The sequence below is a fragment of the Corvus brachyrhynchos genome, unplaced genomic scaffold (genome assembly GCF_000691975.1).
Source record: "Corvus brachyrhynchos isolate BGI_N302 unplaced genomic scaffold, ASM69197v1 scaffold221, whole genome shotgun sequence".
NCBI lineage: Eukaryota > Metazoa > Chordata > Aves > Passeriformes > Corvidae > Corvus > Corvus brachyrhynchos.
The window spans coordinates 2,890,149-2,904,387 of record NW_008236622.1 but is presented as its reverse complement, the minus strand read 5'-3'; the positions used below and the strand labels follow the sequence as shown (position 1 = coordinate 2,904,387).

The following is a 14,239-nucleotide window of genomic DNA, read 5'->3' as shown; positions in this document are numbered from 1 at the left end:
TGAATGAAGGAGCTAATGGAGCTATTTCTGAGTGCTTTTCATACATTGAGCAGAGTCACTCAGAGCTACCTTGCTCATTGTCTTGTGGCACTGCATTCTACTACAGTGTAGATGTCCTTAGGAAGAATTGTTGTACTTCAAGGCTCTCGGGGACCTTGGATTCGAACTGGGATTTCTGGAGTTTTTACTTGTCACTGAAACACAAACCTGTAGAATGAGAGAGACAGAAAGAGAGAAGTTTGTTCCCTGCCCTACCTTAGTTATATGACACTTTGCATCTCTGTTTTATTTGAAAGCCGTTGTAGTCTTCCTCTCTACTGGGCTACTAATCAGTACTGAGTGCTTTGTTCTCTGTACTCAATTTTGTCTCATCATCTAGATTTTCCTAGTTCACATATGTTAAACATGCTATTGCTTTCTCATTTGGCAGTTTAGTACTGGCTGTTCCAAGGTCTCCCTTACGCACATTCACAGAATAGTTCTGGACAGGCACAGAAACAAAATTTTACATATTAAAAAAAAAGTTTGGAGAAGCTGGAGTTGGCTATAGGATTCAGAGCTTCCTTGTACAAATTTTAGTGCAAGTCATTAAAGGACTGAGTAGAGTTTTTGAGACAACTGGAAAAGGTTGATTTTTCTTCCCTTTCATGTTAATGTCTGTTTTGTCTTAGACCTAACTTTGCCTTGATAAATGAAAAATTGAGATGAAAATTTTCATACCTGCATTTGGAGCAGGAAGGTCAAATCACTAATTACTGGAAATCAGCTTACTTTATGCTCTTGCTAAACTGTGGTCTTGATTGTTATTTCAATAGAAATTATTTCAGAAATCGTGTTGTTGGTTGTTTGGTTGCAAGTTGGATTTTAAATGTTTGAAGTTTACAGTCACTACAAACTGCATTTAAAAACTTGTAACAGTTGTTACCTGTGCTTTGTAACCAACTCTTACTTGAGAAAACTGGCACTGCTCCGTGTTCCTCTGTTCCCTGTTTCAGGCCTACTGCTACCAGTGCATTGATCTGGGAAAGGAACTGGGAGCGGGCAGGAGCTTCCCCTACCTTCCATTTGGTAGACGATGAATAAGCTGCCAGACCTTTCTTGCCTCACTGAAAAAAGCTGCGTGACAGATGGGCATGTCATCATAAATAAAAATAGATGGTTGTAGTTCAAGACAGCTCCAAGCATGATTTCCACATTGCTTTTCCCCAGGCTGCTGCCAAGAAATGCAGAGAGCACTGTGCATAAAATCCCTTAATCTGCATAGGAATTAATGCTGGAAAATTAAAATTCCGATTTAAAAGTTTTAAAATTACAAAACTACATCTGCTTTGCAAAAAAATGTTGCTGTTGGTTCCACAGAGAAATGCTGTTTGGTTTGGTCAGTCAGGCAATGCAATCTTTGAAGTGTGGCTGAAGCACTGAGCTGCTAGATGTGAGCTGCCAGCACAGCCTCTTTGAAGAGAGGCTGCTGTGCTGCCGAGTTGCACTGTGCAGTGCCTCTTGGCATTGCATGTGAGAATCCATCAATGAAGAGAACAGTAATCTGCATCCCACTGCTGGAAGAAGTGATGGGTACTTCCAGTAGGGACTGTGTATTTCATTAGTTTCCTGCCCATGGCCAGAGATTATCCAAAGAGCTCTGGCCTGGTATTTATATACAAGGAAAACAAATACTTAAAGGGATCTTAGATTCTATATGCGCCTTACCACTTAATAAAACAGAACTTACTAGGGACAATTACTAACTAGATAGTGATCAGTGGAGAAAAGCATGGCGCTGTTTTACAGTTGTCTAATTCTTCGAAGAGTTCCTTTTCAGATCAATGATTCACTGACTTCTGTGTAAGGAAAATCAGACCCTTAATCAGCAAGGAAGTGTAGTGTCAGTTCTAATGTGCAAGACCCAAACCATCAAAAGCATGTAAATGATAAAATACCAGTTTCTTTGTTTAGCTTCCCCACTTTATAAATAATGAATAACTAGTTGGTGTATGATTTAATCTTAAAATATTTTATTAAGCACTGATAATAATGCAGAAATCCATGTAATAAAACAACGTTAGAAAAAGCTAAGTTAAACTGAGTTGCTATAAATATTGCACTTGGAATTCTTACTTTACGTACAAAACTCCTTTAAAAATTGGACAGTTATAAATTAACATCTTCCAAGTAACTGGAATTTGTATGTTTGAGATCAGATGACTGTGCTGCAGATCTTCAGCTTTCAGACTTAGGAGGGTCTGTTCCCATCTTGTACAGGTAATGGATTTCACTTTGTGCCAGGTGTGCTTAGGTGGATGGGAGGGAAGGAAGGGTCAGTGTGGTCTTACTGTTGGCAGTCAGTTGCACTTCCATGACTTATGCTAAGTTAAAATGATTTTTCATAACAGATGATAGAATGCAGCTGCAGAGTTCAATTTTGACATGTTTTGTTTTTCAAGGCATTTAGGATCTTTGAGTTCTTGGTCTTAAAACTCATGACAAAGCTGTTGGGAAAGACTTTGCCTCTACCATCTTCTTCTACCTGGCCCATGATGATGTAGTTTAAACCTACAAGAGAGAGAAAAGGATTACAAGACAGAAATCTGGGGCATCATTTAGTAAGTATAGTTCTTTACCTGTGGTTTCTGTTCATTTGCACTGTTTGTTACCAAGGCCTTCTAACATTTTTTCCTTCCAACCTGCAGAATGTACTCCCTTACCCATCTTTGCCATGCTTGTTACACCACAAACTACAGTTACATAAAAATCAAGCAGATACACAGCTAAGTGTCTACTACATAATTAAATATATAGGGGATAGTTTTTAAATGTAGACTGTCAAGTGAGTCTGAAAGGCACTAGAAGTGTCTGTAAACACTGAGTAACCTAACCACTGTCACCCAGAGTGGAATGTGTCTTAATAATTTTGAATATTTTCACACTTGCTCAGTGTGAAAGCTTGTGGGTTAATGCCCCTAAGTGATAATGCACTTAAATCTTTTCATTCCCTTTCTCTCTCCAAAGATGTAAATATTGTCTAGATATATACAGAAGCATTCAGGCAAGGTGGACTTAATGAGTGGTAAGACCTGGCTTTGGAGAATTCAATTGGATCTGTGTATTTTTATGCCTTAGAAGGGTTGGGGATTTGCAAGTCTTGGGTTGGAAGGAATATAAAGGGATATAAACAGAAAAGTTCAGATATTAAGTAATAACTATTAAATAATTCATTGAGATTTAGGATGAGAAACGGAAGTGTGTGGTTTGGAGCCAGAAGTCTGCCTAAAAGGAGAGTTTGTTCCACCAAGGATATTACTATGTTTCCCAGTGTGTAGTTTTCAGATAACTAGAGGCAAAAGCTAATTTCTGATAATGATTTTTCACTTTGTTACTGCCCACTTTGAATTAATATGCTTAAGCACTGGTAGTATCTAGAATGATATCAGAGGTTTTTTGATGCTTATTAAATTGACTGTTTCCTGCTGTAGCTCCATTTATAGTCTCACGTTCTACCTGTTTACTTATGAGGCAGAGCTAAAAATGGTTTTATTTTTTACTTAGTTACTTCAATGAAAAATACTCGCAGTATTTCTTGTAACACCTTTGCCACAATTAACTGGAATTTATGTTGGTTGGTCTCTGTATAATACTATTTAAAGTAGCTTTTAGCAGTACTGGCTGTTTACAGATACAAAGTGGGCTTAATGCTTTCAGGAGATACACAACAGTGGAACTTGTTGATTTCTGCCATTTCCTGTGAGATACTGCTCTGCTAGGTTTAGCAGGCTGTTGTCTTTCCCTTCTAAATAACTGTGTATGAAAACTAGCTCCAAAATACACACATATAAAAACAAAGTCTATCTCAGCTTCATTTGAGAGACCCAAATCAGATTTTACCTTTCATCACATGGCTTTTAAAGAAAAAATGTTTTTCAAACTCCTTTGATCTAAGTGAGCCCAATTCTTTTTCAGTAAAACAGAAAAATGCAATAAAACCCTGGTTATTTTGAATTGATTGTAATACTAACTGCTGATTATAGAAAAAACTGCTGTAATTCTATTGATTTTTGTGGCTATATTTCAAATAGTAGTTTATATAACTGTTACCTTTTATAAACACACAAAGCAGTTATTACTGTATACTTACCTCTTCTGATGAGAGGACACTGCTTACACACAACAAGAATCTTGGCACTCATATTCTTGCCAGCTTGCTGGATTGCTAAATTTCCCTCCTTATATACATTAATGATGGATATTGTTGCATGCAGACTGCCAGCCCGCGTTACTGCTGTGATTACCATTCCAGTTATTACTGGAAGAAAAGACATTCGATGTATTTGGTACATTTTTATTATTTTTACACATAAATTTTGAGGCATCATAAAAACTTATTAAGTATATTAGTCCCTAATAAGAAAACAAACAGTACTGGGAACATATACTAAAAATATGAGTATCACTGCTAATAACTAACTCACTACTGTCAAATTTTGGTGGCACCAAATATGAAATTGTTCTACAATGTGTCAGTCTCTTGCAAGCCCAGTTCCCAGTTTGATTTCAGTTAAACAATACAATTTGATACTACTTTTAATGAGTCATTTTCAAATAGTGGAGAAGTTGAATTGAAACTCTTATAGCAAAAATCTGAATTCCCAGCTCTCTGACACTCCCAGGTGAGTAGCAGGGAATAGTTAACACCTTAAGAACTAGATTTTGATCTCTCTGAAGCCTGATACAAACTTGCTTTTTTAATCTGAATGTAGTTACAGATTAGACCATCCTATCTCCCAAAGACCTCTCAGTATGAAAATCAAGATACTTTCTTTTCCCTAGGATAACTAAATTAACTTGTAAGCCATCTTTATTTATCAAAAGGAAATAGTAATTGGTATTAACAATTTGGTTTCTTCTCAGGTCATCTTTTTAAACTAGATATTACATCCTAGGATAAATTAGATCTTCAATTACCAAGTATGTACAGCCAGATTTATTTTACAAAACTTCATAATTCACATTTTGGGATTTTGTAAATTTTTGCATTATCTTCCTTTAATGCAGACCTTTTAATTAAATAGAATGTTCAATCATGAGAGAATTGCGGATGTTAAAGTGCTGGGTTTTGCAGCTATATTTCTAGAAACAATAAAATGAAATGCATGATGAAAGAGGAATAGTTATTATTTTCTAAAATCACGAAGTCTGCAAATAAACTTAGAATAAATCATATTCTATGAATGACAGACTTCTTATTTTTACTTTAGGATATGCTTGCATTCACAGTAGCATATAAAATATTTTTACTTTCACTTCTGTCACGGAAAAGACTGAAAAATGTCAAGTATTTGACAGAAGGTGGGAGAAGAGAATATTATTTATTACTGTGATGCTAGAGGAAAGAAACAAGCTTTATACAGTATCATTTACCATAAGCCACAAGAGCTGAGGTGTGGTCAGTAAGAGGAGATCATTTATGGTTTCGGTTTTTTCCCTGTTTCTTTTTGTGTTGGACCAGCCTGCACCAGTTGCAGATTAAAAGAGGCTGGTGGTCAAGGGTGGGAAGGGGCTGCCCTGACTCCATCCTGACTCAGGGTACAGCCACAGCCCTCCACTGCTGCTTGGGCAACATCAGGCAAAGCTGCCCTCATATTCCTCAGACAGATTTCCTCAAATCTCATGGGATTAGCAGTGCAGTAACAGAGTCACATTAAAACAAACAAAGGGTGGTGGCAGGGAGTTTTCCCATCAAATTTCCAGGCATGTTATAGGGGATTAAAAAAAGCTTCCAGTATTAATATGGGAAAATACCCTGACACATAACTGAATAGATCAGCAGTGACAATGCCATCCTAATACACAGCAGACACCATTTTTCCTGATTGATTTATGTCTGTGTACAGATAGCAGTGCTTAAAAGCTTCATTCCTTCTAATTTCTTGTCAAATTATTTTGGAAATCTATACACTGAATTGTGGAACAGTCAGCAGGTGCAGCATAACATGTATTGGCTGGTTACAGAAAATGGACATGACAATACAGTAACTGAATTGATGAATCCTGCAGTTCTCTTACATTGCCATTTGCTTTTCAGATTGAGAAAGTATGTTTGTCTCAGATATCTGTGCAGTGCCTATTTCAGAGTATCACCAAGAATGTACTGAATGAAACACAGATAGTAATGTCAGATACATACATGACGTGGTGTAAAAATACAGCCTATATATTAATGTTAACTCAGAACTACATCTGGTAAAATTTCCTTGAGTCTAAAAACACAGTAGAAAATGAATTATTAAAAAGAAAGTTTGCTCCCTTACCAAAGTTGCTTGAACAATAATTGCTTTCCAGAGTCCCACTCCTTTTACACTTCTGCTGGCACAGGGCAACTGTAGGTTTCACAACTTTTTGAAGAGCAAAAAGTAAATTGAAATTGAAATGAAGCATTTGATACAAATGCAAAGCACTGTGTTTTAAAAAAGACAAGAAGAAAGATGAATAATCCTGATGTATACATGAACTAGACCTGGCATTTCATGGGATGAACACAGTAGCAATATGCCTTTTCTCTGCTGTCATCTCCATTTCATCCCCTTTTCAGGTGTCTCAGCTGTGTCTGTTCTAGTGACCTGAGAGAATGGGATGTTACACAAGATTTGCATGGGATCTTAAATCTGTAACTCACTGCTGTTGCCATACAGCCCTAGTAGAACACCTGAAGTATCACAACATGATATTACAGTAACGCTTCCGAGGGAGGGGGTGGCCTTTTATTGGAAATTACTGCACTGTGGTGAAAGGGATCAGAGTTCAAATTCCTGACCTTTTTTCCCCAAATTTTTCACATAGCTTCATGTCAGGTAGTGCTGCATAGTTTTTCTTCATGACAATTTGAAACACAATGTTTGAAGTATGTATTTAACATTAGGGTTTGACATTTCCTTTCTGAAATGGAATGCTTTTTTTATAAACAACTGAATACACTTGGCATCTTTTTCCTGCTTGGGTGGATGTTCATCATCTCTGTGTGTCATTCTGTGTAACATGTTGGGATGCAGTACTTTAAGGCTTTTAAGTCCTTTTCAAATTTGTTTGGAATTGGTCAGTGACATATTTGTTGGAAACATGGAGGTGACACTGACAGATTTTTAAAAAACCCACAGATCCCTATATAGCCCTAATTTCCAAGAAAAACTAAATTAGTTATGACAAGTATTTTTGCAGTTTACTTTATTTTAGAACGGAGAATTTTGAGAATGTTTTATTCAGCCTATATTTTTTGAAAAAGAACTTCTGACTAATTTTCAATCAGTAATTTATACTTTTATACTTGTACTTCTTTTTAATTGAATTGAGTCTTTATATAATTTTCCAAGTTTCTAAGAATGAACCAAATTATATCAAAATTACTTTGTTTTTAGTGCAATGACCATGACTGTTAGAAGATCTGCACTGTTCATCATTTTGCCTTTCAAATCCAAAGTTTAAAGGTTGGGCTTCATATTTTTTATTTATTTTGGGTTGGCTTGTTTCTTTTTAAAGAACAAGTTACTATGTCAATGGTACAGGTCCGACAAGTGCTTCCTATCTCAGTGCTACACAACGCACACCAAAATTTAAGAATTTAATGTTCCTTGAGCGTTTCAAGTTAGTGTCCATAGTAGGAGGGTAGGAAATCCAGCAGGGAGATGAGTTCCAGGCACATGCCAGCATGGTAGCTGCTAAAAATTTATTGAGGTGCTCTGATTTTTCTAAATTTAAAATTGGGATTATGCATTACAAAATATTTGTTTGGTCCTTTTAGGGCACTTTTCTTTCTTTCTTCTGCTTTTTTTTAAATTTTTTTTTTTAGTTTAATAAATTTTGCTTGGTGACCAACTTTGCTATGGTTTTTCAGTAGAGGCTGTCTCTGTTTGTAAGGTACTTTAGCAAAACGTGAACTGGAGAAGAACTGAAATAGAAGTTCAGTTGACTACCACTTCTCATGTAGCCACACTGACAGGAAAATGCATGACTTGATCCAATGATATAAGGAAGTCAATTACCTCACCACAGGTATTGGATTAATCTTCATTACTTTTACAAATGTATTTATAGCATTTATTTATTTCTGCAAGTACTAATATTTTTATGTTACATAAAGATTGACGTAATTCTTGAAAGAGCCTACTAAAGTTTAATATTTTATTCATGCCTGGAGTTCTGTGCAAGTTTAAACAGATCTGATTTGCAAGATAATAAGCTGAGTTTATTTGAACTGGACACTTTGGAATGCCAATAATTGCTCAGAAATGTAACTAAACTGTAGAGGTTTGGTTTGCTTTGGTTTGTTTTGAAGATCAGAAATGCCTACCCTGTGCAAAACTGATCAGACCTTGAAAGGACTTCTTATTTCCGTCTGCCTGACAAGTCTTTTTGAACACCTTCCCTCTGTTGTCCTCTCTCAGATGAATCTGCATGTTTTTATTTTCTAACACTGATGTTGTCACGAAAATTGATTTGGAGTTAATTGGTACAGTTCACCTCTCTTGGCTGAACACAGCACAGGGTTATTGACAGCCTGGGTTACTTGAGACCAAATGTTTGAACCAACAACTTCGTTAAGAAGTGCTTTAGAGTGAAAAAGAACTGAATTATTTAGAGTAAGAGTCACATAATAATGATTTACAGGTCATTATGGTTTCATTTTTATAATGTTTATTTTAATCTATTTTAAATCACTGCCCTGACTTTTGATGTGTTTTAAGTACAAATCAGGTTATGTCTTGAAAAAACATCATAAATAATTTGGTTTTCTCCTATAATTGTGTCTGAAATCTCTCACATTCAGGTTATAGAAATTCTAAGAGTTTATCCCCTCAGTATCTCAGTAATGAGGTATTTTTGGTGATACCTTCAGAGAAATCCAACTCTGATCTTTCATACATGCTGTCTAGTCTTAAATATAAAAGGAGACTTATTTTTAGTGAGACATATTTCTCTGTAAGTTCCAATCCCTGAATATTTTCAAATAAAAATTATTCTTGGAGAGTGTCATATTGACAGGGTGTTGACAGAACCTGAAGAGGGTTCAGGTGGCTTCCATACCAATTTTGCTTGATCTTAATAACTATATGAAGAAAAATACAGTAAGATTTTTACATATCAACTTGTATAGGAGAAAGAGTTCCTTTAAATAAAACTATTTCCTGAAATATTCGGAACTTCTTATTCAAATGAAATTTGCTTATCCATTCTTCTACGGAATGTGTTAGTTAACTGTCCAAAATTGAGAAGAGACAGGAAAACTTTCTCAGATTGAGTAAGTTACTTTTATACTGAACTCTTGCCTGGATAGATTTCATTTCAATATGTTAAGTAGATTCTCCCTTGAGTATATTATGGTACTCCCTTGAGTATATTAATTTTAATTAATTCCTTCAACATTTGAAATACTAACAAACCATAAACATGTGATTTTTAGCATATTTTCTATTTTGTATTTCTGTAACTCTCTCCTGGAATAATTAATTTTTCTAAGAAATGAAATAAAGCCAGTAAGACTTACTTGAGGTAGCAGGGACTGTTGTGGTTGTAGGCGGAGCTGTAGTTGTGGGTAACTTTTTTGGTCTAAATTTATAATGGCCAATAAAACCATCAGCTGTTAAGCTTAAATCAGATAAAAACTGAACAAGCAACTCATTTTTCTCAGACAGAATAGGCCTAAAATAGAAAAAGAAAATATTTCCATTCTTTTGGATGTCAAAGCCAAAAAGCATAAATAACATTCTTTAAAAATACAAAAAATACTCCAGACTACTTCTGAAAGATATGTGGTTCTTTGCTGGCATGTCACACACTGGTGTTTTGAGGATGAAACTCATTTCCATGAATCACCTAAAACTCTGATTCCTGAAGTTTATGTCAATATGAGTATTGTTAAGTTCTTCTGTGTGAATTCACTGCAGACTTCACTTCCATAAAATGGAAGTGGTCAGATTAGGAAAGTAGGAAAATACATTGAAGAAATCCTCAGTACACAGGGGAAGTAAGTAAATGTTTGGTTTTTTAAAAAATTTGGTTTTGTTTAATGAAAAAGATACTGCACAGTTGGAAGGACCTATGAAAAATCATACAGTATTGGATTCTGCAACTCTTCGACAAACCCACCAAAAATAAAATGGTTTGGGTTATTATTTCTGTGGGCTCACTTTTTGTTAATGATTGGATTTGATTATTAAGGACTTCTTCAAAACACTTAATGAGGTCTTTGAAGTAAAAACTTGTCATCATTTCCCATTTTTTTGGCAGATTTTCAGAAATCAGTTTACTCTGATGGCAGAGTCTGACATAACCAAAAGTAAGGGGCTGGTTAACTGGAATTCTCTGGATTTACAGCTGCCATGGTGGTTGCCCAGACTAGACTTCCCTCGCTGCAGTATTGACACAGCCTGTGGACATAGGAGAGCACTGATTTATCAGCTGCCAACAGCTTTGTTCTGCTTCCTGAACACCAGGACTATAAGGCCAAATCTGAAAAATCTGTCCCAGTCTGTGTATCCTGTCTTTTTAAAAAGTGGCTGAGAGGAAAATGAGTCAGATAAAGTAAGGAATGAGCCAAGGGGCTAGAGAGCTCAGCTGGATCCTTGTACTTCAGTATCTATAATGAAAACATACATATTATGTTAATGTTCAGCTACCATTACTATTGGTGCTTTATCAATAGCATTGGGATTAGCATTGGTGTTGTTAGACAGTGGTCTGATGAGGCTCATGGGACAGGAGACAACATGGGTTGGAGCCAGGGTTAGTCATGGAGAGAGAGAATAGAGAAAACGTAGAGAGAGACAAGATACTAAGCAATTTCTAGATGTTCAGTTGGAGGTAGAAAATGCCATGTTTAATTTAAATAATAAAATCTTTTAGAAGCTTAGTACAAAACTGTTAGCAAAATGACACATAGTGGTAGTGAAGTTCACAATTAAAGGAAGTTACTTACGCTGGTGGACTGTCTCCACAGTACTTCCCAATTCTTTTAGCATCATTGATTTCCCCACCATTAAACACTGCAACATAGTCATATCTGCAGTAGTTGTCTCTCTCCACATCAAACTTCTCGAACTTCAACTCTATTAGCTAAAGGGAAAATGGAAATAACTCATTAAGGTTTTGACATGCAGAATTTATTAATACTTCTGGTAGTAAATGACATCTTCATATGAAGTACTATTTAATTTTTCTTTCTATAAAGGAAAATTCCTTAATCCACTTAATTGTAAAGTATTTTAATCCACATGGCCTCTCCAACTAATAGTTCAGCATATGACTCTAATATTCTGTAAAATGTTTTCTTCTCAAATGTATGCAAGTAGCTTCTGATAGTTATTTTTCTGAGTGAATTATAGTAGGTGTTAGGTGTTACAATGCTCTTAAAATAACTACAGCCAACTGTAAACGACAGAAAAGGGGCTTTTAATGTCATTGCATCATTCAAGATATGCTAAAGGAAAAGCAAAGGCAACGTTGATACAAGCCATTTCACTGACTTCATTAACAGCACGGCCTGAATCACTGTGGTTGCCAATGCTGTGTATACGTGATGCAGAATTAAAAACATTAGAAATTAAAATGTTGATAAAAACAAAATTAGCACATAGTAAGACTAAAATCAAGAGAAAGTAAGTACTTAAAAGAATTGTGTTTCCATGTCAGATTTCCATAATTGTTGAGGCTTTACAAGTCATAAATGAGAACTAGTATAACTCTGGTATTTCCAGTACTTATGCTTATCTCCAGTGACTTTTATTTATGGAATTTTATACTTAAGGAAGAAAAACAATGTACAAGAAAACAGAAATGGAATCTGCTACTCTGAAATGAAGTCCTACAGAATGACTCTGTCAGTCATGTGGCAAGGAAGGGAAACACAGCCTAACTGCTGCATGGAAACCGAGGTAATATATGCATTTAGGTTGCTTCTTTAGATGAAGCACAACAGTATTTAAATCACCTTCCCATAAATAGCACAAATAAGTTGAATGGCAACACTGATTTGTGTTGACTGTCGATCAACCTTTTTAAAGGTCTGACTCAAAGAAAGATGGTATTAAATCTTCTAAGACTGTACAAAGAAAAAGAAGTCATTTGTACATGGCATATACTTAATTTGATTTACTGACGTAGTAATGATAGCCTGTTATCACCTGATGTGTTAGTTTTGCTTGGATATAGTTTTCTACTATTAGGATGTTTAAGGCATAATTTTGTTTCCCATGAAGTATAAGTAACCTTGGGGGACTTGGTTTCAGAGATGACTAACAGGCTTGTTTCAAAACCCTCAGTATCATGATGAAAAAATGCACTTTAAATAGAATACCCATCTGAATAACATGCTTGTGATGAAAAAAGATGGTATAGAAAGAAGTAATGCAACTGGGAATGGAAATGCTGAATTTTTCCATAGCAGGCAAAAGAGCAGGCCATAATAACAACTTTACTGTTGTTCAATAAGTGCACTTTGCACTAATAAGTATTTCATGGTAGAATAGAAGCTCCTCATAATCAGGTGAAGCTCCTTCATCTTCTGTAATAAATGAAGCAATTGGTTTGTATTTGAAGCAACAAAATAAGAGTGCCTTGTTTTATTGCTCACGTGCTTATGAAAGGCAAATAGAGACAATGGCACCTAAATTCTGGCAAATGGAAGACTGGGGAGCTTGTTATGGGCACTTGAAGAGAGATGCTTATTCACTACTTCATGGAAAATGGCTTTTGTCACTGTCAAAATTCTGCCTTTTTTCCATGCAAACAACCATTGTTGCAGTACATGAATAATATATATTTGGGAACAGGTAGATTTATGGAATAGAATCATCAAAAGGCACAGGATATAATGCTCTTATTTTTATGCCTATATAGCCTTTCTTAAATCTTCACTATGAGCTTAGGAAAAGTTCTTAGGCTTATTGAGAGACATTTGGAAAGAACCAAAGTAATCTGCAGTTTACAGATAAGGGTTTAAAAATCACTGCCTATCTATAGGATTGTTAAATGACCTGTATCTAGCAAACAAGGAATGTGGATTAAAAAGGACTACCTGTAGAGGAAAGACTAAGCTGACACACTGCTTCAGTTCAAGGGAGGAACTGTCTTGGTAAATGGAAAAGTAGGAAAGATCAGAAGAATATATTTATCTGGGGCAGCTTTTTTTATTTCAAGGATTAGTCATGAGCAGAAGAGGAAGAGGAAAGTTGTCTTTATATGTAAATGAATTTTAAAAGCTGGATGTGGCAAGAAAAGCAACCTACCAAACATGCTTGTCAACCAAAACATTCAATCATTGTAGACCTCCTGCTAGGATACAGAGCAGATGGCTCAGTGGCAACCAGAAAATGTGCAGCTAGGATTGAGATTAGCCCTACAGTGTAGGGATTTTTACTTGTGTTTGCCATGCATGGCACAAGAGCCCTCTCAGTCTGCTGTCACATCTCCTCAGGTCTTAATGAAGTGGTAACATATGCTCTCATAGCATCTGGCTAATTAAGCAAGCATGTTATGTGGAGCCTTCAAAAAACAAAAAAGAAACAAACTGCTTTTAATAAACTCATCAGCTCTACCTGGGTACCTCAATAATAAACTGCAGCAACACCAAAAATGCTCAAATGTTGTTAGACTTAAATGCAGCACTGATCATCATCATGTTTGGTGCTGAGATGATCACCTGCCCTAACTTAATTTGCATGGTATTTTTTAAATTAGCAAAAAAACTTTTAAACCCCCCTGGTTTAAAAGCCTCACCAATCACAGAAGCTTTAATGGGTTTCGTTTAGGGGAGAATACTAGAGCGTGGCCCTGCTGAGGAAGCACAGGAGCCACGGGGACGAGACAGGAGAGAAAGGTGGGATGGTCGGAGCGTAGCTGTGCCCGTGCTCGCTGCCCCTGCCCAGCCTGGTATCAGCCAGGTGGCATTGCAGTATCCCAGGGCAGCGCGGGCAGCCGGCTGCTCTGAGGACTGTTGGTCCCTGCAAGCACTGGAAGCTGAGCTGTGCCAGCAGGGCGATGGCAGCGCCTTACCTGGTTCTTCGGGGCCACGATGTGCCAGGAACAGGTGACTCCCGCGGGGTAGTCCCGCTCTGGCCAGTTGGGCGTGTGAAAGGAGCCCGACGGCTTCTGCAGTCGTCCCCCGCAGTACTGGTCCCCTGCAATGCAGCACAGCGCGCTGCCCTGAGCACGGCGGGAGCGGGAGCTGGGGGCGCCCCGAGGGGCGGCGGGGGGCCGC

General features: G+C 36.8%; 1 protein-coding gene across 1 annotated transcript in view; it reads right to left on the bottom strand.

Moving 5' to 3' along the window:
• Nucleotides 1-1,990: 1,990 nt before the first annotated feature.
• PCOLCE2 (procollagen C-endopeptidase enhancer 2) overlaps nucleotides 1,991-14,239 on the bottom strand; it is a gene marked incomplete at its 5' end in the record, with an annotated part of 22,589 nt that continues 10,340 nt past the window's right edge. Inside the window, 6 exons of the mRNA XM_017726398.1 lie at nucleotides 1,991-2,550; nucleotides 4,130-4,297; nucleotides 6,303-6,386; nucleotides 9,530-9,684; nucleotides 10,961-11,097; nucleotides 14,035-14,159. Of these exons, the coding sequence (XP_017581887.1) occupies nucleotides 2,414-2,550; nucleotides 4,130-4,297; nucleotides 6,303-6,386; nucleotides 9,530-9,684; nucleotides 10,961-11,097; nucleotides 14,035-14,159 (806 nt within the window). The remainder of the gene's footprint in view (nucleotides 2,551-4,129; nucleotides 4,298-6,302; nucleotides 6,387-9,529; nucleotides 9,685-10,960; nucleotides 11,098-14,034; nucleotides 14,160-14,239) is intronic.